Consider the following 27,303-nt stretch of genomic DNA (forward strand, 5'->3'; position numbering starts at 1 on the left):
AATACGTGTAGGGCGCAGAGGGGTCGGAGAGGACAGGGCTGTGGTCGGAAAGGTATTCCCGCAACATGCGCCTATACTTCTCATGCCTGGTGACACTAGGACCCTCCGTGGCGGCACTTTGGCGAGGGGGTGCCATCAAGGTGTCCCAGACCTTAGACAGTGTGCCCCTCGTTTGTGTGGACCGGTGAGAACTTGGTTGCCTACTGGAGGAACTGCCCTCCCTGCCGCCAACGTCACATGCTGGAAACATCTCCATCATATTCTGCACCAATTGCCTGTGGCAAGCATTGATGCGATTGGCCCTCCCCTCTACCGGAATAAAAGACGAGATGTTGTTTTTATACCGGGGGTCAAGGATAGCAAAGATCCAGTACTGGTTGTCCTCCATGATTTTGACAATACGCTTGTCGGTTGTAAAGCACCCCAACATGAACTCAGCCATGTCTGCCACAGTGTTAGTTGACATGACTCCTCTGGCCCCACCGGAAAGTTCAATCTCCATTTCCTCCTCATCCTCCATGTCTACCCATCCGCGCTGCAACAATGGGACGATTCGAAGTTGCCCGGAAGCCTCCTGTATCACCATCACATCATCGGACAACTCTTCTTCCTCCTCCTCCTCCTCCTCCATTAAACGCAGTGAAGCGGACAGATGTGTGGACCTACTCTCCAGCTGTGACGGATCGGATGCTATCCCTAACTCCTCTGTGTGATCTGAGTTATCCCTGATGTCAATCAGGGATTCTCTCAGAACACACAAGAGCGGGATTGTAAGGCTCACCATCGCATCCTCAGAGCTCACCCTCCTTGTGGACTCCTCAAAGACCCGTAGGATGTCACAAAGGTCTCTCATCCATGGCCACTCATGGATGTGAAACTGAGGCAGCTGACTTTGTGGCACCCTAGGGTTTTGTAGCTGGTATTCCATCAAAGGTCTCTGCTGCTCAACCACTCTATTCAACATCTGAAACATTGAGTTCCAGCGTGTGGGGACGTCGCACAAAAGCCGGTGTTGTGGCACATGCAGGCGTTGCTGGAGAGATTTTAAGCTAGCAGCGGCTACTGTCGACTTGCGAAAGTGGGCGCACATGCGCCGCACTTTCACCAGTAGCTCTGGAACATTGGGGTACCTCTTTAGGAAACGTTGCACCACTAGGTTGAAGACGTGGGCCAGGCATGGAACATGTTGGAGTCCGGCAAGCTCCAGAGCTGCTACCAGGTTCCGGCCGTTATCACAAACGACCATGTCTGGGCCCAGGTGCAGCGGCTCAAACCATATTGCCGTCTCATCGAGGAGGGCATCCCTCACCTCGGAGGCAGTGTGCTGTCTGTCCCCCAAGCTGATCAGCTTCAGCACAGCCTGCTGACATCTACCAACGCCAGTGCTGCAACGTTTCCAACTCGTAGCTGGGGTCAATCTAACAGCGGAGGAGGAGGCGGTGGCGGAGGAGGAGGCGGTGGTGGAGGAGGAGGCGGTAGAGGAGGAGGAGGAGGGGGGTGTTCTTCTCGTGTCCCTGCCAGGAATGTTAGGCGGGGAGACGAGGTACACCGGGCCAGTTTGGGAAGCAGTCCCAGCCTCAACTACATTCACCCAGTGTGCCGTCAGTGAAATGTAGCGTCCCTGTCCGCATGCTTAGTCCACGCGTCGGTGGTCAAGTGGACCTTTGTGCAAAGCGCGGAACTAAGGCGGCCTTTGTCCTGCCGTTGCTGCCTGCCACTGATTCCAGTGCTTGGATTCCAAATGACGGCGCATTGAAGTGGTGGACAGGTTGCTCTTCTCAGAGCCCCTAATCAATTTCGAGAGGCAAATTGTGCAGACAACACTATATCTGTCCTCGGCGCATTCCTTGAAAAAACTCCACACCTTCGAGAAACGTGCCCTCGAGGTGGGAGTTTTTCGGGGCTGGGTACGAACTGGAACATCTTGGGAGATTCCGGGTGTGGCCTGGCTTCGCCTAAGCTGCTGACCTCTGCCTCTGCCTCTAGCTACCCTTTTTGGTGCTGCACCTGCCTCAACATCCACACTACTTTCCCCGCTTGACATCCCCCCTGTCCAGGTCGGGTCAGTGTCCTCATCATCCACCACTTCCTCTTCCAACTCCTGTCTCATCTCCTCCTCCCGCACAATGCGCCGGTCAACTGGATGCCCTGACGGCAACTGCGTCACATCATCGTCGATGAGGGTGGGTTGCTGGTCATCCACCACCAAATCGAACGGAGATGGAGGAGACTCTAGTGTTTGAGCATCTGGACACAGATGCTCCTCTGTTAGGTTCGTGGAATCGTGACGTGGAGAGGCAGGTTGAGGGACAATGAAAGGAGCGGAGAACAGCTCTGGGGAGCAGGGACAGTTGGGGTTATTGTTCTGTGAAGCTTGGGAATTTTGGGAGGAAGGAGGACAAGACTGTTGGGTAATAGGAGGAGAGGAGGCAGAGTCTGACTGGCTGCTGGACAATGTGCTGTAAGCGTTCTCTGACAGCCATTGCAAGACCTGTTCCTGGTTCTCGGGCCTACTAAGGTTTGTACCCTGCAGTTTAGTTAATGTGGCAAGCAACCCTGGCACTGTGGAGTGGCGCAATGCTTGCTGCCCCACAGGAGTAGGCACGGGACGCCCTGTGGCTTCACTGCTACCTTGCTCCCCAGAACCATTCCCCCGACCTCGCCCACGGCCTCGTCCACGTCCCTTTCCGGGAGCCTTGCGCATTTTGAATTCCTAGTTAGAAATTGGCACTGTATACCAGTAGTAAAAATTGTGGGTGCACGTAACCCCAATATATTCTTTGAATTACCAGTCAGAAACTGGCACTATATGGCAGTAGCAAGAAATGAGGGTATTTGTAACCCCAATATATTCTTTGAATTCCCAGTCAGACAATGGCACTATATACCAGTAGCAAGAAATGAGGGTATTTATAACCCCAATATATTCTTTGAATTCCCAGTCAGACAATGGCACTATATACCAGTAGCAAGAAATGAGGGTATTTATAACCCCAATATATTCTTTGAATTACCAGTCAGAAACTGGCACTATATGGCAGTAGCAAGAAATGAGGGTATTTGTAACCCCAATATATTCTTTGAATTCCCAGTCAGACAATGGCACTATATACCAGTAGCAAGAAATGAGGGTATTTATAACCCCAATATATTCTTTGAATTCCCAGTCAGACAATGGCACTATATACCAGTAGCAAGAAATGAGGGTATTTATAACCCCAATATATTCTTTGAATTACCAGTCAGAAACTGGCACTATATGGCAGTAGCAAGAAATGAGGGTATTTGTAACCCCAATATATTCTTTGAATTCCCAGTCAGACAATGGCACTATATACCAGTAGCAAGAAATGAGGGCATTTATAACCCCAATATATTCTTTGAATTCCCAGTCAGACAATGGCACTATATACCAGTAGCAAAAATTGTGGGTGCACGTAACCCCAATATATTCTTTGAATTACCAGTCAGAAACTGGCACTATATGGCAGTAGCAAGAAATGAGGGTATTTGTAACCCCAATATATTCTTTGAATTCCCAGTCAGACAATGGCACTATATACCAGTAGCAAGAAATGAGGGTATTTATAACCCCAATATATTCTTTGAATTCCCAGTCAGACAATGGCACTATATACCAGTAGCAAAAATTGTGGGTGCACGTAACCCCAATATATTCTTTGAATTCCCAGTCAGAAACTGGCACTATATGGCAGTAGCAAGAAATGAGGGTATTTGTAACCCCAATATATTCTTTGAATTCCCAGTCAGACAATGGCACTATATACCAGTAGCAAGAAATGAGGGTATTTATAACCCCAATATATTCTTTGAATTCCCAGTCAGACAATGGCACTATATACCAGTAGCAAAAATTGTGGGTGCACGTAACCCCAATATATTCTTTGAATTCCCAGTCAGACAATGGCACTATATGGCAGTAGCAAAAATAGTGGGTGTATATAGCCCCAATTCTATTGCTAGGGGACTTGCAGTGTATTTCTGGGGTGAAGGTGGGGGGGCACACCGTTGGAACGGGTATCGGGGGTATATATCGGGTATACGGGAATACACTGACAGTGTATTCCATTCAGGATCCTGGGAAAGCTGGGTTGCGGCGATTGAGCCCGTCAGTGCCACGTTACACTGACAAGCTTCTCCCTGGAATTTAGCTCTTATAAGAGCTGTTGGTTGTCTTCTCCTTCCTATCCTAGCCTGTCCCTGCCTACCCAGAATCTAAGCCCTAGCTAACTGGACGGAAACCTCCGTCCCCGGTGAATTGCAAGCTCAGAATGACGCGAAGCTGGGCGTCGCTGTTCTTTTAAATTAGAGGTCACATGTTTTCGGCAGCCAATGGGTTTTGCCTACTTTTTTCAACGTCACCGGTGTCGTAGTTCCTGTCCCTCCTACCCTGCGCTGTTATTAGAGCAAAAAAGGCGCCAGGGAAGGTGGGAGGGGAATCGAGTAATGGCGCACTTTACCACGCGGTGTTCGATTCGATTCGAACATGCCGAACAGCCTAATATCCGATCGAACATGAGTTCGATAGAACACTGTTCGCTCATCTCTAGTCGCTATGAATAAAAAGCCATTTGTTGCTGACAGCCTGGAAATCCAGAAAGGTACATGTGGCCTGTAATGAGTTAGACCACTAGACTTGTAATTCTTCAGTTGACATGTGCACAATGATAGCAGTGAAGCTAAGCGGCTGTGAGCAGAAAATCGTCGATTTTTATGTATTCTAGATTTGGTACATATGCTCCATAATTTTGGACCCCATATTTGTTGAAGAGGACCTTTCGCTACCTCGACCAACTCAAGATTTTTTCCTAGGCTGACTTTGGTATAGTTGGATTTGTTTCTCTAGCCCCCACCGTTCCTGAGTAATGCAGTTAGTTTTCATGCATGATTTTCTAACCGTGCTAACTACGGTAAACTCTCTAATGTCAAATGCGTGGTACCAAGTAGGAGATGGAAAACGGAAGGAAAGAATTACAGCATGCAGAATTGTTTTGTGTATTTCAAAGGTTTGTTTGTAATATTGGACCCATAGGTTGGCTGTAGTTGCAGCCATACGCTTTTTAGTCTATATTGCTGTTTATGGTTATCCCAATTGGCCATCAGGCAAACAATGAAGACTCTTTTGGGAAATGTTCTTTCAAGGAATGATCATTTCTCTATAAAAGAGCTTTTGCGAAAGAGCTTTAGTCTGACTATTGGAAGAAGCGATTATGGCCGACTTCTCTCCAGATGATTGCTAAACTGATCATTTGTTGTCACATTTCACCTACTTATGGTTGACCTAGTCCATCTTCAGTTTAACCCTTTGACTCCTCGTCTTCCAAACCATACCTTCTTTATTTTTCACTTCACAAAGCACTATGGGGGCTTCATGATTGTGATACAAATTGGACTTTGTAATATTACCATTTATTATTCCATACAATGTACTGGGAAGCTGGGAAAAAAAATTCAGAATGAGGTGAAATTGGAGAAAACGTGCATTTGTGCGACTTTCTTACAGACTTCACTGTGCAGCCAAATTGACATGTCACCTGTATTCTATGGGTCAATACTATTTTGGGGATACCAAATATGTATAGTTTTATTTAAGTTTTTGACAATATATGAAATCAGTTGATTCTGGATACTTTTTCCTTTCATGTTTGGAATTTGTTGAGTCCCTGTTATATAAATTGTGAGGTTGTACATCTACTATTAGTAAATCTGCCCTGAGAAGCAGAGAGGTGGTCAGCGCTCCAGAGAGGGAGCACATAACTTCACAATAAAGCCGTCAATAAGTTATTCAGCAATGGGAGAGGGGGAGAAATAGTAAATTTTTACTGGAGAGCTTCCTTATTGTGTACGAGCACCATAACTGTGCACTCTGGACATTTTACATGATGCAGTTGTTTCTAGATGACTATTTAGACTTGCACAGGATTACAATCAGGTCAAAGGAAAATTCTGAATATACACCTAGAATGTGCCTGGTCATAAAGGCCATTGTGCGATATCTATGGAATAAGTGATAAGAGTAATGCGCTGTTTTATTGCACCTCTTACTTAGGTTACTGGAAGTTCAGCAAAGGTCTACACCTGTTACAAGGCCTGTCACTACTGTTCCTGTCCAGCGTTCTCCTTCTCCGTGCTTCGGAGAAATGACAGCTTGATGGTAAGTAGTCTGCATTGTTACTGTAGGATGCTGAAATATATGATCTACCAATGCGTAGGCAAATCTCATACCGTTTCTGCATTGCCACTTTCATTTCGATGTCCATCAATATGACTAGAGCGACGAATCATGGACTGCCATGGTATTGACTTGCCTATGCTGACATAATGTCATGTGACTCTAAATGGCTGTTAGGATCCATGGACATGACCAAATGTTCATCCGAGTTGGGGGCAGATTTTATTAGGGTTTTCAGTCAGATGAATGTCGGTGTGATATCTGATTGCATTCCTAGATATGTTCCCGTCTATAGGGCTTCCAGATCCAGTCCACCCTGATAACACAGAGCAAAGTAGGAGCGGCTCTATAATCATCTGTGTTATCAGAAAGGATCCGTAAGCCTCATAGACGTGAATGCATCATGTAATGGACTTAGATGACACTTAGATGTCTCATCGAGTGACAAACTTGCCCCCCAACTCAGTCGCATGCATGGTTGTTTTCATGGGCACTTATGGTCATATGGATGGGGCATCAATACATACAGGTTATAAACATGGAGCATGAGGATTGGTGCAGACTCATTTTCGGAGATTTATTAAAACGGTCTAAAAGCAATATTGTCTAAAATGTCCATAGTAACCAATCACAGTGCAGCTTTTATGTTTCAGGAGCAAAATACAAAATGAAAGCTGTGCTTTGATTGGTTGCTATGGACATCTATGACAGTATTGTTTTTAGACCATTTTAAGAAATTTGCCTCAAAGGTTAAAGATATCCAAAGGATAGGACATAAGTGTCACGTCACTGGGGGTCCAACCACTGGGTCCCTCAGCGATCAGGAGATTGGAGGACTGAAAGCTCCCTATGCTGCCTCTTCTGTGTGAATGAAGAACCAATTAGTTCAGTTGCATGACCATCATTTACTGCTATGGGGCTGCCAGGTCTGCAAACTATCAATCCCAGCAGCCCCATAGACATACATGGAGTGCCAGTGAAAAACTGACTCCTCATTTACACGGAGGAGGTATGGGGGACTTTCAGCTCCATGTTCTCCTGATCGATGAGGGACTCAGTGGTCGGACCATCAGCAACGTGACGCTTATTCTCTGGGTGATTTGTCTCCTTTACGTCTCTGCTCCCATGTCTTCTACATAAATGACGGATGTGTCAAATCCATCACCAGTGGTGCCTGATGGGCCCTATTAACTATAATGGGGGTCCATTGGGTTTCCATCTTGGTGTCATTTTGCCAGAATATATAGTGCAGAATTCGATGCTATTTTGACTGGTATTTTTGTTGGACTCTGCAACAGAGGCCCTAATGCAGATGTGAACACGGCCTGAACTGAGACTACATCAGGAAAAAAAAAACCTATAAATCTAATCCAAGCCATTGTAACCAAAGCCCTGACCAGATGGAGTGCATGCAGGCGATTGGTATTAGATGGCGGCACTATGTTTACCAGTCACATTGACACTCTTATCCTAACACGTGGGGTGCTTTTGCCTCTTGTGCCCTCGGCATGATCACTCTTAGGGCTTTGTGTTATAATTTGCTATAATTGGGCATTATACTTTGTCTGGCTGTTGCTATTAGGATAATAAAATCATTTCTGTCCACGTGGTGCCGGAGGGCCTGATCAATACAGAATTAGTGGGATTTATGATCCTGCCCTCTCACTTTCCTTACTTATTACACTGCCTTTATTTAATGGCATCAGCTAGACATTAAGAAATGTGCAGTGAAAAGAAAAAAAATCGGGATCATTAAGGTCATTTAGCCGCCTTTATTGATAGTCGTTGTTATGGCGACTGGGTGAATAACGACTACAATAATGACGACTTACACCATGTTGTTGGTTATGAAAAAACACCCCAGCTGCAATATGTCATCTGTCTGGAGCCTAAGAGCAAGACGTACATGTGCACAATTTTCTATGAAGCGTGTACAGTATATTCTATATACAGCCATTCATGGTTGACGGCTTGTTTGTATTGTTATATTTATGTATGGACATTATACAATGGAATAGCAAAAAGATATGAGAGAGAAAACAAATATAAGATGTCTTATAATGCTACAAACTTGGAAGGAAATGTATAGCAGGTATTTGTATATGTACACAGTATTATGGGAGATATATTGGTTTCCATTTTCCAGGTCCCCAGGCGGACCCAAAGAACGATATCCCAAGCGCGGTTCTCAAGACACTCTAAACTTATCATGGACGCATGAGATCAAGCTGTTAGCCCTTCTCACCTTTATGAAATTTTTTTCCACATTTCTCAAGATATTTTAATCGTCCTATGGACACATGAGATCTAGCTGTAAGCCCTTCTTACCTTCAGCAGTATTCTTAGGCTGAGGCCCCAGGTCGCGGAAACGCAGCTTTTTTTGCTGCGTTTTTTTGAGCCAACGCCAAGAATTGCTAAAGAAAGTTCTTATACTTCTATCTTCTGCTCAATCCACTCCTGGCTTTGACTCAAAAAACTGCAGCAAAATCTGCAACAACAAAAAAAAACTGCGTTTCCGCAATGTGGGGCTTTAGCCTTAAAGGGATTTTCCAAGTTTATTACTAATGACCCCCATAATCTGATATTGGTGACCCAATATTGAGGATAGGTCATCATTAGAGATGAGCGAACACTGTTCGGATCAGCTGATCCGAACAGCACGCTCCCATAGAAATGAATGGAAGCACCTGTGATGCTGGCCTTTACAATGGTAGTCTATGCAGACCGCCGGGCTTTTTTCCACTAGCGACGGGCTACTGCTAGTGGAGAAAAGAAGTGACATGTCCTATCTTTAGGCGGGAGCCGCTGCGCGCTGGGCCGCGGCTTCCGCCTAGCGGCAGCACCCTCCTATCTCGGCTCATTCATTTGAGCCGACATAGGAGGGGAAAGCCACGACCACGATGGTCGCGGCAGGCGGGTTTTGACCAGAGAGACACGCGGCTCACCGCGTCTCTCTCTGTGTCAAAACCCGCGCGGACGATTCACATGTGAACTGACCCTTAGCGTCACAGGTGCTTCCATTCATTTCTATGGGAGCGTGCTGTTCGGATCGGCTGATCCAAACAGTGTTCGCTCATCTCTAATCATCATATGAAAAGTGCCCCCCAATTCCGGACCCCCCCCCCTAAACATTTCTACAGTGCTTTACAATAAAATCTCAGCTATCTTATATTATTTTCCTGTGTGTACTGACTAGAAGTGCACTAGAGAGGAAGTGGGATCAAGTGCTTCTGCAGTCGCTGACCCATCTTTGTTGCATTTAGTGCAGCAGCGTCCATTACTAATGTACATTACCACAATACCAGGGAGGCCACTTCATTACATAAGAGTGGAATGTGACAGAATCTCTTGATATATTGTTTCGCCATTAGTGCTGTAACCCATACAAGAATTTGGCAGCAAGCTAAGAGAGACAGGTGTGTCTGAGGTATGCAAAGTCCTGGAGCTACCACTGGCTTACCTGGTAATTCCTTGCTATTTATTTCCCAGGGCAACAATGTTAGTCATCAAGTATTGAGGCCATGTAAGAGCACGGGTGCAGGAAGTACATTCACAGTCATAGGCTAACCATGTGCTGAGGAGTTTGAGCACCGTGCCAGGTAGTTTGTCTTGGCACTACTTGTCTTTCTGGTTTTGCACATTTGCCAGTTTTGTAAAACATTTCTTCAGTAATGTACAGATGTAGTAAAAATGGTGTACAGCATGTTGATCGGAGCAGCAGTTGCGAGGTGTTTTCCAATTATATGGTGATCATCAAGAGCAAGGGAAGTCTTGGGGATCTTGGTGAACAGTAAGAATACCTGACCAGTGCCAGGCAGCTGCTACCAAGGCAAATAAAATTATGGGATGCATCAAAAGAAGCATAGCTGCTCATGACAAACATAGTTATGCCTCTATACAAACTGCAAGTGCAGGCACATGTAGAGTGTTGGGCGCGATTTTTTACTCCTGTGTACAAGAAGGACATAGCTGTGCTAGAGAGAGTGCAGATAAGGGTGGCCAAGATTATAAGGGCTCGTTCACACGTGGGGTGGATTTTAGCACCAGCAGTGATGTGGGGAGCCACGTCACTCTCGGGTCAAAACCCGCCTGCCACGACCGTTGCGGTCGCTGCTTCCCCCTCCGGAGTTGGCTCAATTGAATGGGATGACTCCGGAGGTTGCTGCCGCCAGGCGGAAGCTGCGGCTCAGGGAGCTGTGGAATCCGCCTAAACAAAGGGCAGCTCGCTTCTTTTTTCCGCTAGCGACAACATGCCGCTAGTGGAAAAAGAACGCTAGTGGTCTCCATAGACCACCATTGTATGGAGGCGGATTTTGAGGCGATATCCACTGTCAAAATCTGCTTCCTTGCCCCCGTGTGAACTAGCCCTAAGGGTAAGGGAAGGTAGCAGTGGTGCAGACCCAAACAGTCAAGACAGGGACAAAAACTGTGCAGCAAATAGGTTTATTTAGAAAAACAGGAAAATAAATAAACCTTCACTTAAGGCACAAATGAGCAAAACAAAATACAGACTTAACTTCAGACAAATATAAAAGAAATTCTTGCTTGGACGAGCAACTAACTAAACAGAAGTAATAACCTAACTATACGTGTGGCTTACTATCAGTCACACGAAAAACACAAGCACAAATTGGTCTCACCAGATTCATGGTTACAGGACAGATCCAGCCACGTCCTCACTTCCTAGATATGCCTTGAAGTGTATGTTCTGCAGCCTTTTATGGGCCAGTAATGAGCCTCAGGACCCACACCTGGGGCTGAGGCCTATTCCAGACCTGCCCTGCACCACACATAGGTCAGGAATCTGGGGCTGATATAGCGGTACTTCAGCACTTTGCCTGTCACCTTCTCACAAGGGGAATGGGTGGATTGGAGGACAGAAATAGATTAGCAAACTTGTGTCTATCTAATTTATAAAAAAAAAAGGGGCAACACGATGGCTTAGTGGTTAGCACTGCAGCCTTGCAGCGATGGAGTCCTGGGTTTGAATCCCGCTAGGAACAACATCTGCAAGGAGTTTGTATGTTCTCCCCGTGTTTGCGTGGATTTCCTCCATTCTACAAAGACAATACTGATGGGGGGGGGGGAGTGTACATTGTGACAAATACGTTAAGGGACAGCACAAAGAACTTCCTAATGATCATTTTACTCCTAGGCCAGTGACAGTAACAAGGGGACTTCCTCTACGTTTAGAGGAGAGGATTCTTTACTGTAAGAGCAGTGAGACTATGGAACTAACTGCAACAGGTTATGGTGATAATGGGTTCATTGTATATGTTCAGTAGGGGTCTGTGTGCCTAAAAATATTACAGATTACAGGTTTTAGATTCTTGGTGAAAACAAGTTGATCCAGGGCTTAATACTGATTGCTAGTTTTGGAGTCTGGAAGGAATTCTTTCCCCGGACATGGGGAATTGGCCTTATGGGGATTTTTGGCCTTTCTCCTGATCAACACTGTAGGGTTATAGATTGGCCTTGATGGACCTGTGTCTTTGTCCAGCCACAAGTACTATATAACTATGTATTACCTAAGCATTCCTTCAGTAATGTATAGATGCACAACTTGTGCAAAAATGCAAAAAAACAGTGTGCACCATGTTGATCAGAGTATCAGTTGTGCGGCGTCTTTCATGTGGTTTATGGTGATCACCAAGAGCATTCCCTAAGCTGTTCAGACTAAAGAATACAAGACATATTAGACATGTTCGTGTTGTACATTTTTGAGGGTTGCTGTTCTGACATTTTATATATGGTTTACTGTTATTTGGGACGTTCCAATATCCAGATGAGTCCAGAATTTGAGAAGACACTACGAAGTTATTTCAGAATGATTATTATTACATTATACAATACGGTGTTGCAGAATGGTTACAACCTTGTTCCTATTTTCATTTTCAGTGTAAACATATTCTTGCGGTCTACCTAAGTCAGGCCATAGGATGTTGCCAAGATCTTTCCGTGTCTGATAAGCAGATGAGCGAAATTTTACTGGCCAAAGAAGATTGACACTACGTGATGACCTACAGTGAGGAGCGGGACTGCTGTAAGATATGGAATACCCAAGGACTGTGGAACAAAATCTTCTAGGATATTTTGTATAGAACATGCTCTAATATAAGATGTTTCTTCAAAAATTCCTTCAAGTAACCTTAAATCATGTAAAGGGAATCTGTCACCAGAACCCAAGATATCAACCCAGCCCCAGATAGATACAATAGGTTAAGGCCATCTGAATCTAAGCGTTTTTCCCCTTGTGAATTGCTAGCTCAGTTATCGGGATTTGCTGTTTTTGGCAGTATGCGCCTTTTTGGAACAATGCCTTTGATGCTCCAGAGAACTCATATATCCTCCATATATTGACAGTAGAGCCACCAATTCACAAGGGAAAAACAACATTTGATAGGTGACCATAACCTATCTATCTGCAGCGCTGGCTTTTGGTGACAGACTCTCTTGAAAAAACGGAAAGTCAGTCTTGGACCAAGGGCGGGAGACTGTAACCCAGGTATGGTCCTAAAGTGTGGGTCCAAGTCCGAGGAAGATTTATTTTTTTTTATCTGTTTCTTCTGTTTTACCTTTTTACAGTGATTGTGACCAAGTTGTACCCACTTTGGGTTATTTATGCTAAAAAGGGTTTCCTAAATATCTTAATAAAGCTGATAAGTCATGAATAAAGTTTAGAAATCAACTAATGTATGAGGTTTTTTTTTCCTGCCTTCTGAACCATGATGGGTGTTTCCAAAATATTTTACTGCTAATTTTGATGTAAGAATAGTAATAAAGTAATAAGCAATACTCTAGATATGTCTTTATATAGGTTCACCGATCTGGTTCGTACGATACCAAGGGAAAGAAGCAACAGGACAACACAATTTCACCTATAGCACCCCCTATCACACTACTCTAGTTAACCACTTCCAGACCGTCTATTGGGTATAGATGTGTGGAGAGTGGTTGCTTTGTTCTGCATGGATGTACTGGTACGTCCAAACAGTTTTGAGCAGCTGCACGAAGTCATGCAGCTGCTGAAACGGGAAGCTGGCTGTAACTACAGCTGGAGCTCCCATAGAGAAGGCAGGGAAGGTTTATTACCATTCCTGACTTCCCGATTGCTGTGTACACAGTGCTCAATGATCGCTGTATACACCGCTATGGGCACTGCCAAGATGCGGCTACCATCAGACCCGGCGGTCACGTGATCCGCTGTGCTCAACATGTGTTTGAGCTGCTGGGTCCTACAGGACCCAGATCAGCTCTATAGAACTGATAGGAGGCTGTATTCCTGCAACTGTGGCTATATGTTACAGGAAAATTCAGCCTCCTCCACCAAAAAAAAAATAGACCAAATGTCTATTATGACCTTAAGGGGATACAATGTAAAAATAAATATATATGTATATATATATATATATATATATATATATATATATATAAAATACGGCAATAACACGCCCTTATTACAGGTTCTGATGATGCCGAACAAAATAAAAATGACTGTAACGGAGAGGAAAAACTATTTTATAAAGTTTTTTTTTGTATCACTTTGCGCTATTAAATAAAAAAAAAGAAGAGAAAAGTGAAAACAGACATGATTTTCTGCCTCTTTTGTTTATATTCTCCTGGATATAAAGAAAATTAAAACAACATAAAAATAAAGCCCTATGTGTCACCGATGAAAGACGCCAAAATTAGTTGAATAAGGCAAATAAAAAAAATGTTATAGCCCTCAAAATGGAACATACAAAAAACCCGAAAATGTGTCTGTTCTTAAACCAGAAATTGGTGGTGAAATTGGACTCTAACTGATGCTGTTGTGGCCATTAAATGGATAGTGTCTATTATAATAGGCAGCCATTTTTTTTTATTTTTTTTTTAATGTTGATTGCCAGCCCCATATAGGGATCACAGTGTACTTTTTTTTTTTTTCCTATCAGTATGTCTTGGTAGAATGGGAAGAAATCCACGTGTTTTTTTTTTTTTTGGTTTTTCGATACAGACATATCAGGACGGACATCCAAATGGTGGTGTGAACGCCCTCTAAGGAGTCTCTAGCTGGTCAGGTTGTTTCCTGCATAATGTGTAGCAGGGAGAATATTGCTTCCAGTGAGGAGAACTGAAGATATTCTGTAAATCTAAAGTCTCCTTATGGTATACAGTACCGTAACGGGTAATTCAAAAGGGAATTTAGACAAACCAAAAATGAGGTATTGGTGTTCAAGCAGAGGCGTATATGTGGTAAAGTATGGAGCAAGACTGAAGAAGAATGAAATATTACCATATTTATTATCATAGTACCATTATTACCATATTTATTATTATATTTATTAATATTACCATATTTATCGGTAAACAAGAAAGAGGTCGATCTGGCTTTAGAAGGTCTTCTCTCCTAAAAGATATGGAATGGGCACTGGTGACACCAAGCTTCTTCAAAGAGGAAACCCTATAACATGAACGAGCCAGCAGGCATCAGTCCTTATGTCCTAGATAAGTCAAAGTTCACACCTGCACCTGTATTCCGTTCGGGGTTTCCGTCCCTGAATCTGCATGAAAAATGCAAAGAGAAAAGTTATGCAAGCAGGACTTTTCTCTCCACATTTTTCCGGTGGGAACTGGGCAGATCCCTTTATATGTACACCCAGTCTCAATTGCCAATCTTACTACTGAGAGGGCTTCCAAGATTGCTACGGTGTTTGATACTAACATTATGCCTCTCGATGTAACCAACACGGACTTTAAACAAACCATGCACAAATGGGAACGGTTAATGAATCAGGAGTTACGTGTGTCTTGGGACTGCATAACTTTGGAGAAGTATATTCAATTTCAGATGATACCCCGAGGGCTACGGCTCAGGAAATTTCCCACTACGATCTATAATGATCAGTTCTTAAATGCCTGGAACTCCATTCTGTCTGAATGTTCATTTCGTCTTATGAACCTTATTATTGAACAAGAAAAGACTAAATTGGAACAAATTAAAACTGAATTAACAGATGTAACATCACAAATGCAATCATTTGAAAAAGAAGTTAATTATGCCATGATACGTGATAATATTCAGAAAAAGATTGATAATACAGAACAACAAATAATGTCTATTAAGAAAAAGAAATTTGCACGTGACACCCAGGATTACACTATGGGTTATGTTTATCCACAGCGACATATGGGACAAACACCTAGATCCATACTTAAAAATTCCGGCAAATCTTCACAAAGAAAGTTTCAACGCAAGGTTTCTTTTAGCTCATCAGAAGTTGGATCCGATAATTCCATGTATAATGACAGTGCCAGTACTTCGATGTCAGACCACCAAGATAGCATATCTACACCGTATCAACATAAAAGACAACAAGGTTTTCAGCCGGCAAAAAACGACTCCGCAGGGCCGGACGTAAACACACGGCAAAAAAATCGGTACTACACCAGATCCAACAAACCACGGCATTGGAACCAATAACCTCTTATGACTACAATGAGACTGTATTAAAGCTATCCTCATTTGCGTTTTCAACAGATGAAATGAAAATCTTGGCGAAAGGTTTAAAATTTGTTCCTTCACAAAATTTTGACATTTTCTCCACATTATTGGACATCAATAAATTTATAAGACCTTTGACTGTGAAACGGCATTTTCATACGATCAATAATACTGATAATGATCAGGGTATTACAGATAGACAAAATGTTTATATTAATAACGAAAATACCATCAATGAGTATGCTGGAATGTTATTTCACGAACAGGTAGCTTTGTCATCTTTGTCATCTTTGGCTAATGACAATGTAAAATATAATGATGCCTCGGTACATTTTGTGGGCGCCTCAGGGTCTAATCCCAGTTTCTATCCATTAGAATCACGAGCACAGGTATACAATCAGTTCCAATCTGCGGTGGCGTCGGATTTAGAAACCTTGCGTATGAATATTTCTGCTTATGGTGGTCCATCAAATTTGTCAAAAAAAGAGTTTAAAGTATTGCACAATTTAAAACAACATAAAGGTATTGTTATTAAACAGTCCGATAAAGACGGTAAAACCGTTATTATGAACGAGCAAGACTATTGGGCGGGATGTCTTTCAATTTTGAATGACAAAACAACCTATAGACCTTTGGATAAGGACCCCACTGATGAGGTTTTAATTAAATTACAGGCACTCATTTCAAAAGGGGTGACACTAGGTATCTTTACGGAATCACAAGCCAAATACCTAATACCTGAACATCCTATAATGGCAATATTGCATGGTGTCCCTAAGACACATAAAGGGAAAGTTCCTCCACCTCTACGCCCTATAGTAGCCGGCATCGGCTCAGTGAACGAAAAGCTGTGTGCCTGGCTTGATTCCCTGTTACAGCCCCTTGTTCAACGGGTTCCTGGCTTTCTTCGTGACTCTAAAGCAGTTTTGCTAACTTTTGATAAGTTTAAATGGAAGTCTAGTTATACATGGATTGCCAGTGACATCGAGTCTCTTTATCCAAGCATACCACATGATGTTGCCATAATAGCTCTTGAACATCATTTAAACAGATATAGTAAGTTCCCTGTTCCGTAAACCGACTTCGGGTAATAACATCCTGCTAGCCAGTAGTCTGCACCCTACCCATACTATTAGATCACTGCCAGTAGGGGAACTTTTGCGTACCCGCAGACAGTGGCGGATCCAGACTTTGTGGGGCCCTGGTTGACTGACTTTGGCGGGGCCCTACTTATCGGGGGGTCTGGGGGTCCCCAACCCCCAGGATTTTTTGAAAAAAAAATTAGCCCTAAAAATGCGTTTTTGAGGCGTTTTTTAACTAGTTAGCTGCATTTAACCAACCAGGGGGAGGGAGATGGGCCAAGTACACGGGAGCGAGCCTGTTCCTGTGTCTGCACCACACATGTGACCTAGCTTCCTGCTCACAGATAAAGGAGGGTCTCACCATCTATTTATAGAGCTGTATGTCTGATGCCTAGCTTCACCTATAATTAAAAAAAATATGTTATCCTGCACACCCCCTTTAATGTTCCCCAGGCTATTGGCTTCCATCACTGCACTCCCATGGTTTAATGTCCTCCTCCAGTGACCCCCATTATTTAATGTCCCCCTACAGTTGTCTCCAGTTTAATGACCCTCTTAAAGAGGACCTTTCATCACTTTGGGCAAATGCGGTTTTATATACCGCTAGAAAGCCGACTTTCATAATCTGTGCCCCATGTGAAGAGTTATCGGTGCTGGTACCGTAGCTCTTCACAATGAGAAGGGCGTTTCTGACACTCTCGAACATCCTTCTTCACAGCAGTGCCTATAGCGCTGTACTGTGAGAGAGGGGAGGACACACTGCTGTGAAGAAGGACGTTCCTGACTGACTAAAGAGCTACAATACCGGCACCAATAGCTCTTCACCTGAGGCACAGATCCCCCTTCAGTATTATATGCTTCACAGTGGCCCCTCGCACAGTATTATATGCTCCATTTTAAGCCCCGAAAACAGTATTGTATTCTCCACTTTGGGCCCCCACACAAAGGGTTATATGCACCACAGTAGACCCCCACATAGTATCCCACTCAGTATTATATGCACCACAGTAGGCCCCCCAGACTCAGTATTATATGTACCACAGTAGGGCCCCACACTCAGTATTATATGCATCACAGTAGGGCCCCACACTCAGTAATATATGCATCACAGTAGGGCCCCCAGACTCAGTATTATATGCACCACAGTAGGGCCCCACACTCAGTAATATATGCACCACAGTTGGGCCCCACACAATAGACCCCCACTCAGTAATATATGCATCACAGTAGGGCCCCCACACAGCAGACCCCCACTCAGTAATATATGCATCACAGTAGGGCCCCACACAGTAGACCCCCACTCAGTAATATATGCATCACAGTAGGGCCCCACACAGTAGACCCCCACTCAGTAATATATGCACCACAGTAGGGCCCCACACAGTAGACCCCCACTTAGTAATATATGCATCACAGTAGGGCCCCACACAGTAGACCCCCACTCAGTAATATATGCATCACAGTAGGGCCCCCACACAGTAGACCCCCACTCAGTAATATATGCATCACAGTAGGGCCCCCACACAGTAGACCCCTACTCAGTAATATATGCATCGCAGTAGGGCCCCACACAGTAGACCCCCACTCAGTAATATATGCATCACAGTAGGGCCCCCACACAGTAGACCCCCACTCAGTAATATATGCATCACAGTAGGGCCCCCACACAGTAGACCCCCACTCAGTAATATATGCATCACAGTAGGGCCCCCACACAGTAGACCCCTACTCAGTAATATATGCATCGCAGTAGGGCCCCACACAGTAGACCCCCACTCAGTAATATATGCATCACAGTAGGGCCCCCACACAGTAGACCCCCACTCAGTAATATATGCATCACAGTAGGGCCCCCACACAGTAGACCCCCACTCAGTAATATATGCATCACAGTAGGGCCCCCACACAGTAGACCCCCACTCAGTAATATATGCATCACAGTAGGGCCCCCACACCCCGAGAATTTTACTTACCTGAAGTTCCACATGACATGTCCCACGAAGAGCAGCCAGCGTCCTCCTCCATGTTCTGGCTGCAAGCGCTGATGACGTCAGTCCCTGGCAGACGCTGTGTCGGGGCAGAGGTCACTCTACAGTCAGTGAAGGCCGTGGGCCGCGCGACCACAGCCTGCACTGACAGCTTTCAGCGGTATGTGCATTTGCACATATTGCTGAAAGCAACGATCCCTAACTAACGGGAATTCCAGTACAGAATTCCCCGTTAGTTCTGTGCTGGGGCGGGCAAGTGCCGGGGCCCCCCAGAGGCTATGTGTGCCCCGGCACTTGCCCAACTATGATGTGCGCTAACGCTGGCCATGCGACCTGCGTTCCGGGCTACGCTGCGGGGCCCCGCCGGGCGCGGGGCCCCGGGCGGTTGCCCGGCTTGCCCGGCCCTGGACCGCCTCTGCCCGCAGAGCTTGTTCCAGCCATAGTGAGTATCGTACTCACAAAAATGAGACCATACAAAGATTACGTAAAAGGGGTTACCCCAATTGGACTCTACAAAGAGCATCAAAAATAGCAGATGGTACTAGTCGTGAGTCTTTATTGTATAATTCCCGTAATAAGAATGATACATCCAATAGCAATCGTAGTGTAGTGTTTTCCACACCCTATTCGAATCAGTTCTCACAAATTAAACAAATAGTTTTGAAAAATCTACCTATTTTATCACAGGATGCCATCACTCGTGACATACTTAAAGATGGGATACAAGTGGTAGCCAGACGGGGACGTAGCCTGGGTGACCAATTATCACCCAGTCTATATGTCAGCAGTTCCGCCCGTTTGTCTACTTGGCTTGACCTACAAGGATTTTATAAATGTGGTAATACCAGATGTAATATGTGTAGGCATGCCAAAAGTACTCGAACATTTTGTAATTTTGACAACAGTCAGAGCTTTTCAATATTGTCCTTTCTAAATTGCTGAAGCGATCATGTCATCTACATCATTGAATGTGTGCAATGCCAACTCAAATATGTCGGTTGCACTATCCGACATCTTAAAAAACGGATTTCAGAACACATCACCAGCATTAACAATAATCGTGACAACATTTCTGGAGCGACACGCCATTTTTTAGGCACTCATAATGGCAACATTTCAAATTTATGTTTTTATGCCATCGAACGAGTAACACGTCCTATTAGAGGTGGTAATTGGCACAAAAAAGTGTTACTCAGGGAAGCATATTGGATTAAAATTTTGAACACGCGGAATCCAAATGGTCTAAATATTAGATCAGACCTATCTTATATTTATTGATATGTTTCCGATTACACCATTGCATCATATTGATGCTCATACGGCATTTATTTAAACAAGTATTGTCCATTATAACAGGTCATAATAGGCTTGGTTAGCTCTGACGGTTGCCATGCCTTTGTTACATTATGAAGTTCAGTAGTCTTACCTTTATTTTGCCATGGCTTCATGTCAGCTGTTTCTTCATTGTCGGTCACGTGATAAATGTTGTCACGTGATGTTACACTGCACACATTATACTTGGCGTATTCTGGCAGGTTTGATCATGTGACATTCCTTTAGATCACATGTTCTTATAGTTCGGATGTCCATTCGGATATCTGCCAGTAACGTGATTTCTTTCTTCTTTTTTCTCTGTTATTTAACATTTGTATGAGTAATTTGAGATAATGGACTTTGTCCCATTGGATTTCTTTCTGGGGATATATATACTATATAGATTTTATAGCACATTACTAATTTTATAACACATAAATCTGTCATATACGCTTATGACTTTTTTATGTTATTTCAGTACATGATCATGTCTTGATGTGCATTATAATAGTATAACTTTGATATTTATGACATCGCTCACACAGCTTCAGTTTATATGCGGTATTTATTATTCATTGATGCATCATTTTTCTCACATTTCTTAGTGCAACATGTCACCCCATATTGTTATATATAGTAGCTTTTAGTTTTATTTGTATCATTTGTAATTGTCATATGGTTTTTGTATGTTTTTTTGTTTTGTTCATTGCACTATATGGGGTTAAAATAACTTGACATGGGCGGAGTCTGGCCCGGGTTTGTTTGTTCTTAAGCATTGGTCTCATAACATTTGGTCGAGCCGAGACCAAGGGACGTGTGGTCCCGAAACGCGTTGCTCTATACTCAGGCCAGACTTCTGCTATGATGGCACAATTTTATCTATGATAAAATAAAAGTTAAATTTTACTCCGCAGACCTTCATTTCCATCGACCTGACGAGTGTAGCTGGCACTTTTACCACGTTGTCGTACTTCATTGAACAGCAGGAAGAGGTTGCCTGCATGCCGTGCTCCTCAAGATCCGGTGGACTTGTCTATTTTTACATAGGGTGAGCTGATACACTTCAATTTTCTTTTCAGATCCCTTTATAGTCTGTAGTTTATCTATGGGTAACCGCTTTTTAAAGAGGACCTTTCACCACTTTTGGGCACATGCAGTGTTATATACTGCTGGAAAGCTGACAGTGCGCTGAATTCAGCGCGCTGTCGGCTTTCCCGATCTGTGCCCGGTGTAAAGAGCTTACGGTGCCGGTACCGTAGTGCTCTATGGTCAGAAGGGCGTTTCTGACCATTAGCCAGAGACGTCCTTCTGCCTCGCGGCGCCAATCGCGCTGTACTGTGGAGTGGGGAGGAACTCCCCCCCCCCCCCCCCCTCTCCTAATAATGCTCGTCTATGGACGAGTACTGCGAGCAGAGGGAGGGGGCGTTCCTCCCCGCTCCACAGCACAGCACGATAGGCGCCGCGAGGCAGAAGGACGTCTCTGGCTAATGGTCAGAAACGCCCTTCTGACCATAGAGCACTACGGTACCGGCACCGTACGCTCTTTACACCGGGCACAGATCGGGAAAGCCGACAGTGCGCTGAAATCAGCGCACTGTCGGCTTTCTGGCAGTATATAACACTGCATGTGCCCGGATATGGTGAAAGGTCCTCTTTAACTGGATTGGGTTTCCAGGTGGGAAATATCTTGTCCCTGGAAGGTCTTTGAATTGGGTAAATCTAACCTTAGATGAACAACAACACAACTTAAACCATGTCATTATGTATTTAACAAAAACTAGGCCACAATGCAAAAGACGTGGGTGAGAGGTTGAGTGCACCTTATCTGCTTCCATAGGAACTAGGAAGATACGGATCAGTCAGATGCTAATAATGAAATTCCCACGTATAATTTATCATTAGCAGGTGTGAGCATCGCTATAAAGGCAGAAGTTTTGTTAGTTTGCTGGTCTGGGACATTCAGATGTGCGTTAACACAATGCGAAGGAGGAAAAGCATCATCAATAATCTTAGAGAAGCAATTGTTGTTGCCCATTAACCTGGGAAGGGTTATAGGGCTATTTCCAGACAACGTGAAGTTATTCTACAGTAGAAAGATTATTCACAAGTCGAAGACATTCAAGTCAGTTGACATTCTTCCCAGGAGTTCATGTCTTACCCCAAGGTCAGATTTTGCTATTCTCAAGAATATTGCAAAAGCCCAAGATCTATGTCTAAGACACTGCAGGCATCAGGTAGGCTGTTAAACTATTAAGTTAATGAGTGGGTTAATGACAGTGTAAGTAGCAAAAGACTGGACAAGTATGGCGTGTTTGGAAGCGTTGCCACGAGAAAGGCTTTTCTTTTTTAAAATAACATAGCAATACGACTTAAGTGTGTAAAGTGGAGATGTCTGGCCATAATGCATTGCCCCACATTTGATGAAAACCAAACGTGGCACACAAATACGTCATACAAACTATCACACATGGCGGTGGAGGGTTGATGCTTTGGTTTTGTTATGCAGCCATATAACCTTCTTACCATTGAGTCAACCATGAGCTCATTTCTATCTCAAAGTGTTCTAGAGTCAAATGTGAAGCCATCCATCCAACAGCTAAAGTTTGGCCGAAAACTCAGTCATGTAACGGGACAAGGACCCCAAGCAGCCCATAGTGGTCCCTCCACACAGTATAATGTCCCATAGTGGTCCCTCCACACAGTATAATGTCCCATAGTGGTCCCTCCACACAGTATAATGTCCCATAGTGGTCCCTACGGTGTTCGTTGCAAATATTTTTGGGCCTCACCACCCATGAAATATTATCGTCTCGGGTCTCTTTAGACCCCAGACTGATCAGAGGTCCAGGGAAGGTGACAAACATATAAACCAATGTTACGCACCTCTCTTCAGAGTTGATCTTTGGGCCTCTACAATGATGTCACAGACTGCTGAGGCCATATCACGTTACCTAATCTTTAGACCTTCTAAGGGCCAGGTGTTATGTTCTTATTATATCTTGATACATAAAACCATAGGACTCAGACAGGTTGGGCCTTCTCTTGCTCTTAGCTGGTTTGTGTTGGTCACTATCAGTCTGATAATATCACGATGACGTGGTATTTCAGCAGAAGAGAAATGTTACTATATGAAGGGGAAGTCTTCCTTCAGCCGAAACCTGTTTATCTTCTACTAAGCTGAAGCTGAGACGTTCCTGAGAACTGATAGTATTACATCACATTTTGGCTTGTCACAGATGGCGGCACTTATATCACATCTGTTTGCTTCTGATAGAACAGTAGTATTTTGTTAGAACAGATGACTGAAATTATTTCACCTCTTTGGATATACAGTGATGTAATATATTCACAACTAGCATCTGCCCGACTTCGTCTACGGGTTGGTGTTGGCGCCGAGCCGCTTATATTTAGCCAATTGCTGTTGTGGATGATCCGCTTGCTACCGCGTCTCGTCTCTGCTACATCGCAGCATATGCGCAGCATACTCAGTTGTATGTACATCTCTGCATATGGAGAGCCAGAGCACCGCTTAAGCTCTGCTACATCTGGCCATTTGGATTATAGGGGTGTTCTTATGTCTCTCGAGGTAAGGAAAAGGGAAACACAGCCCACTATATCTCTCAGCGACTGAGAAAATCCTGCAATTATATGTCTTACACCCCACACTGAAAAGGATTTGCAGCGGTCAAAGCTCCACGGCCAGGAGCAATAAGCACAAAACAATTCTTCCAAGAAGAGGACCAGCAATCTCCATTGTATGAAAAAATCACTTCCACTTTATTTACCAAAATACTTTTTTTTTTTTTTTTTTTTAAAAATTATATACATGAATGCACATTTTCAAATTCCAAAGAAATATGCTATGAACAAACAATTAACTCACATGGTGTGGAGGAGCGTTCGGTCTGAAAGCATATTTCTTTGGAATTTGAAAATGTGCATTTATGTAATTTTTTATTTATTTTTTTTTAAAAGTATTTTGGTAAATAAAGTGGAAGTGATTTTTTCATACAATGGAGATTGCTGGTCCTCTTCTTGGAAGAATTGTTTTGTGTTCTTATGTCAGTGTGTGAGCAGCTTCTGTGTTACAAAGGGCTGAATGGATGTTGCTGAAATGTGCCAGAGTTCGATCAGCCTGCTCCTGCGTCTCGGCTCTGCTACCTCGCTGCATATGCGTAGGATACCCAGCTGTATGTACATGTTTGCATATGGAGAGCCTACAGAGGTGTGTTACAGCGCCACGTAAGCTCTGCTACATCGGGCAATTGTGATTACAGGACTTTTATGTGACTGTCTGAGCAGCTTCTGTGTTACAAAGGGCTTAATGGATGTTGCTGAAATGTGCCAAAGTTCTCCCCCCTCCCCCATCAGAGGCAGAACAACACATTCCCTGTCATACTCACTGAAACGCTACACCCGATATACTCCTCTTGCCCGCACACAGACTGCATGTTCTGTAGTATCCTAATCTTCCATGAGACTCCATTTTCTTTCAGCTTTCACACTGTCCAGCTTCATCCTATATAGCTCCACCCACAAAATAGCATGTAGCTCCGCCCACTGCCTAGCATAATCCTATCCTAGAATGGTTGAAGGACCTGTGATGATGTCATCACAGGTCCTTTAGTGTTGTGTGAACCTGAATTCCTTCATTGCGGTTGTGTAGTGACGTCACTTATCGGGATAAAAAGTAGTCTATGTTTTAATCTGGGTTCCTATATATGTATGTGGCAAATTTCATGCAAATACATTCAGCCGTTTATGCGTGATTGAGGAACAAACATTAGTAGGATTCTCGGTCCTGTGTTTCACGGATATGTGTGGGATGTTTTTTTTTTTTCATGCAACCAATCATCTCACTAGCACAAAGTAGGTCTGTGAAAACTGACCCTAGGATAGGTGACCAATTTGGAGAAATGTTTTTAGCAAAATTTCTTCAAGCTTTTTTTTACTTTTTTTTTCTAAATCAGAACTAAAGGAGCTCAGTCCCATTCAAACGAAAGGAGCTACACAATATACAATATGTTGTGGTTATTCGTATTAAGAGCAGTCTCTCCATAAAGCAGTGCATTACTACTATAATAATATCTCCATACAGCAGATCTGTGGGGTCCTGGGTGTTAGACCCCCCACTGATCAGATATTGATAATGTCAGCCAGGCGACATGGTGTTTTACAGCCACAGCAAAGTGAATGGGATTTTTGCAACGGACACACTGTAATTTCCAAAACAGTTACAGATTTGGAAATCACAGCATGGCAATTATACCTATGGAGACGCCAGCGGTGTACCTACAGGTATAATTGTAGCAGAAAGTCATAGAGGTTTCCTTTCTGTGCAAAGTGCTGTGGATGTGTTGCTGCCGCAGTTTTTCTCGCAGCGCTTTTTTGCTGCGGGACATCACGTGGGGCCTTAGCCTAAAGGAAAGGTAATCAATATGCAAGCCCTGGAAAAGCTCTTTTATATTCTTAAAGAGAACCTTTCACGCCCTCTGACGCTGGTGGTATTATAAAGTACATGGTGGTGTGTATGGAGCCTTAATAGGCGGCCACTAAGGGAACTCTTTAGTCAGTCCTATTTTGTTCGATTGTTTTCCTGATAGTAAGTTGCCCTGCTGTCGAGGCCTACAACAATAAGGTGAGATCTCCGAGAATACCTTTCAGAAAGCGCTAATTCTTCAGGCCTCCCGAGGGAAATGAAAGGGAATATATCATGTTATTTTAGTCTCATAAATCCAATATGCGTCTGTAGAAGAGGAATAATGTTAGTTCAGTTCTTGTTAATGGTTGTGTGGCTTATGTAGTTATTTATTATTTATTTTTAAAGCCTTCCCTGGAGGCGGCCATATTGGAGACACACCCTTCCTGTATGGACGGCAGCAGGATGTGTGTACTTTATGGCAGATGACATTAATGGGAGTCATTTGACAGAGATGTGTCATGAATGATTCAGGTAGTAGGAGCACAGCGCTGCACATAGAGATTTATATATGTATATAGAGAGTTACTGTCCTGCCTTACCTAAGACTACAGAAGTACAACAGAGCGGTCATGAGCTTAAAGGGGCTCTATCACTAGGAAAAGTCATTTTTAACTAATCACACCTTTGCATAGCCCTTAGAAAGTCTATTTCACACCTACCTTTTGTATGTAGATTGCCTCAGTGGTTTCTGAATAAGTCCGTTTATATTCATATGCTAATTAGACTAGTGCACGATAGATGGTGCACACCTTTCTCTGCTGTTTCCTATGGGAGTATATAGCACAGGCTGCTGGTGATGACTCAGCTTCCTGTTTGCTTCACACATAGAAGATAATGGGAGAGAGGAGGCTGCTGGGAACTTCCTGTGCTGGCTGGAGGCTCATTAGCATATGAATAAAAACGGACTTATTCAGAAACCACTGAAGCAATCTACATACAAAAGGTAGGTGTGGAATAGCCTTTCTAAAGCCTATGAAAGCATGTGATTAGATAAAAATGACTTTTCCCAGTGATAGAGCCCCTTTAAAGGGGTTATCCAGTGATTAATAAAAGTTACCCGTACATTCCCGGCCTTGGTTTAGCTGTATTATGGGGCGTAAACACTTGCACCATTGTCCACTCTCCATCCTATTCTCCAGAAAAATTGCATAGGAGATGGCTTCCCCTGTTTTGTTTTGTTTTTGGCTGGACACAAAGTCCTGTACGTCTGACTTTGTGTCCGGGCCAAAAAAAAACGGTTTCCCCACGGGGAGGCTGCAGGCGGACACCGGCAGTTTGCTTTTAAAATTCATTCAAATGAATGGGTTTTAAAACTGACCGCCGGCAAGCCGTCCCCTGTGCAGTTTTCCCGGGGAATAGGACAGAGACCTAGTGGGCAGACACAGGTGAGAGTGTGAACACCCCCTTACTAATATATACTGCAGTTCCTCAAGCCCCATTTATTACCTTTGTGGAGGGCGGCTGGGGAGGTTGGAACTCATATTCCTCTGCCACTCCTGCTGCCACTCCAACTATCCTTCACATGACCGGTTCCACTGTACTCAATGAACATGGACTCCCCATCTGCTCTCCACCAAGGTATTAAATGGGCCTCTAGGGGACCGGGGTGTAAGTTAGTAATAATAAAGCTTAGTCAGTGCAGGGAATGTAACAATAAGGTTTATTATTCCCCGAATGACCCCTTTACTTATCCATTAACCCCTTCGCTCCACAGGCATTTTTCATTTTTGTTTTCGACTCCCCACGTTCGAAACCCCATA

The 27,303-nt window shown here is 43.9% G+C and overlaps 1 protein-coding gene across 3 annotated transcripts in view; it reads left to right on the forward strand.

Moving 5' to 3' along the window:
* ZSWIM7 (zinc finger SWIM-type containing 7) overlaps positions 1-12,823 on the forward strand; it is a 96,101-nt gene extending 83,278 nt beyond the window's left edge. For all 3 annotated transcript variants that reach the window (XM_075263800.1, XM_075263799.1, XM_075263798.1), the window contains exons 5-6: positions 6,071-6,175; positions 12,092-12,823. In XM_075263800.1, coding sequence (XP_075119901.1) covers positions 6,071-6,175; positions 12,092-12,199 — 213 coding nt within the window. In that variant the 3' untranslated portion in view covers positions 12,200-12,823. The remainder of the gene's footprint in view (positions 1-6,070; positions 6,176-12,091) is intronic.
* The last annotated feature ends 14,480 nt before the right edge of the window (positions 12,824-27,303 follow it).

The sequence above is a fragment of the Leptodactylus fuscus genome, chromosome 2 (genome assembly GCF_031893055.1).
Source record: "Leptodactylus fuscus isolate aLepFus1 chromosome 2, aLepFus1.hap2, whole genome shotgun sequence".
NCBI lineage: Eukaryota > Metazoa > Chordata > Amphibia > Anura > Leptodactylidae > Leptodactylus > Leptodactylus fuscus.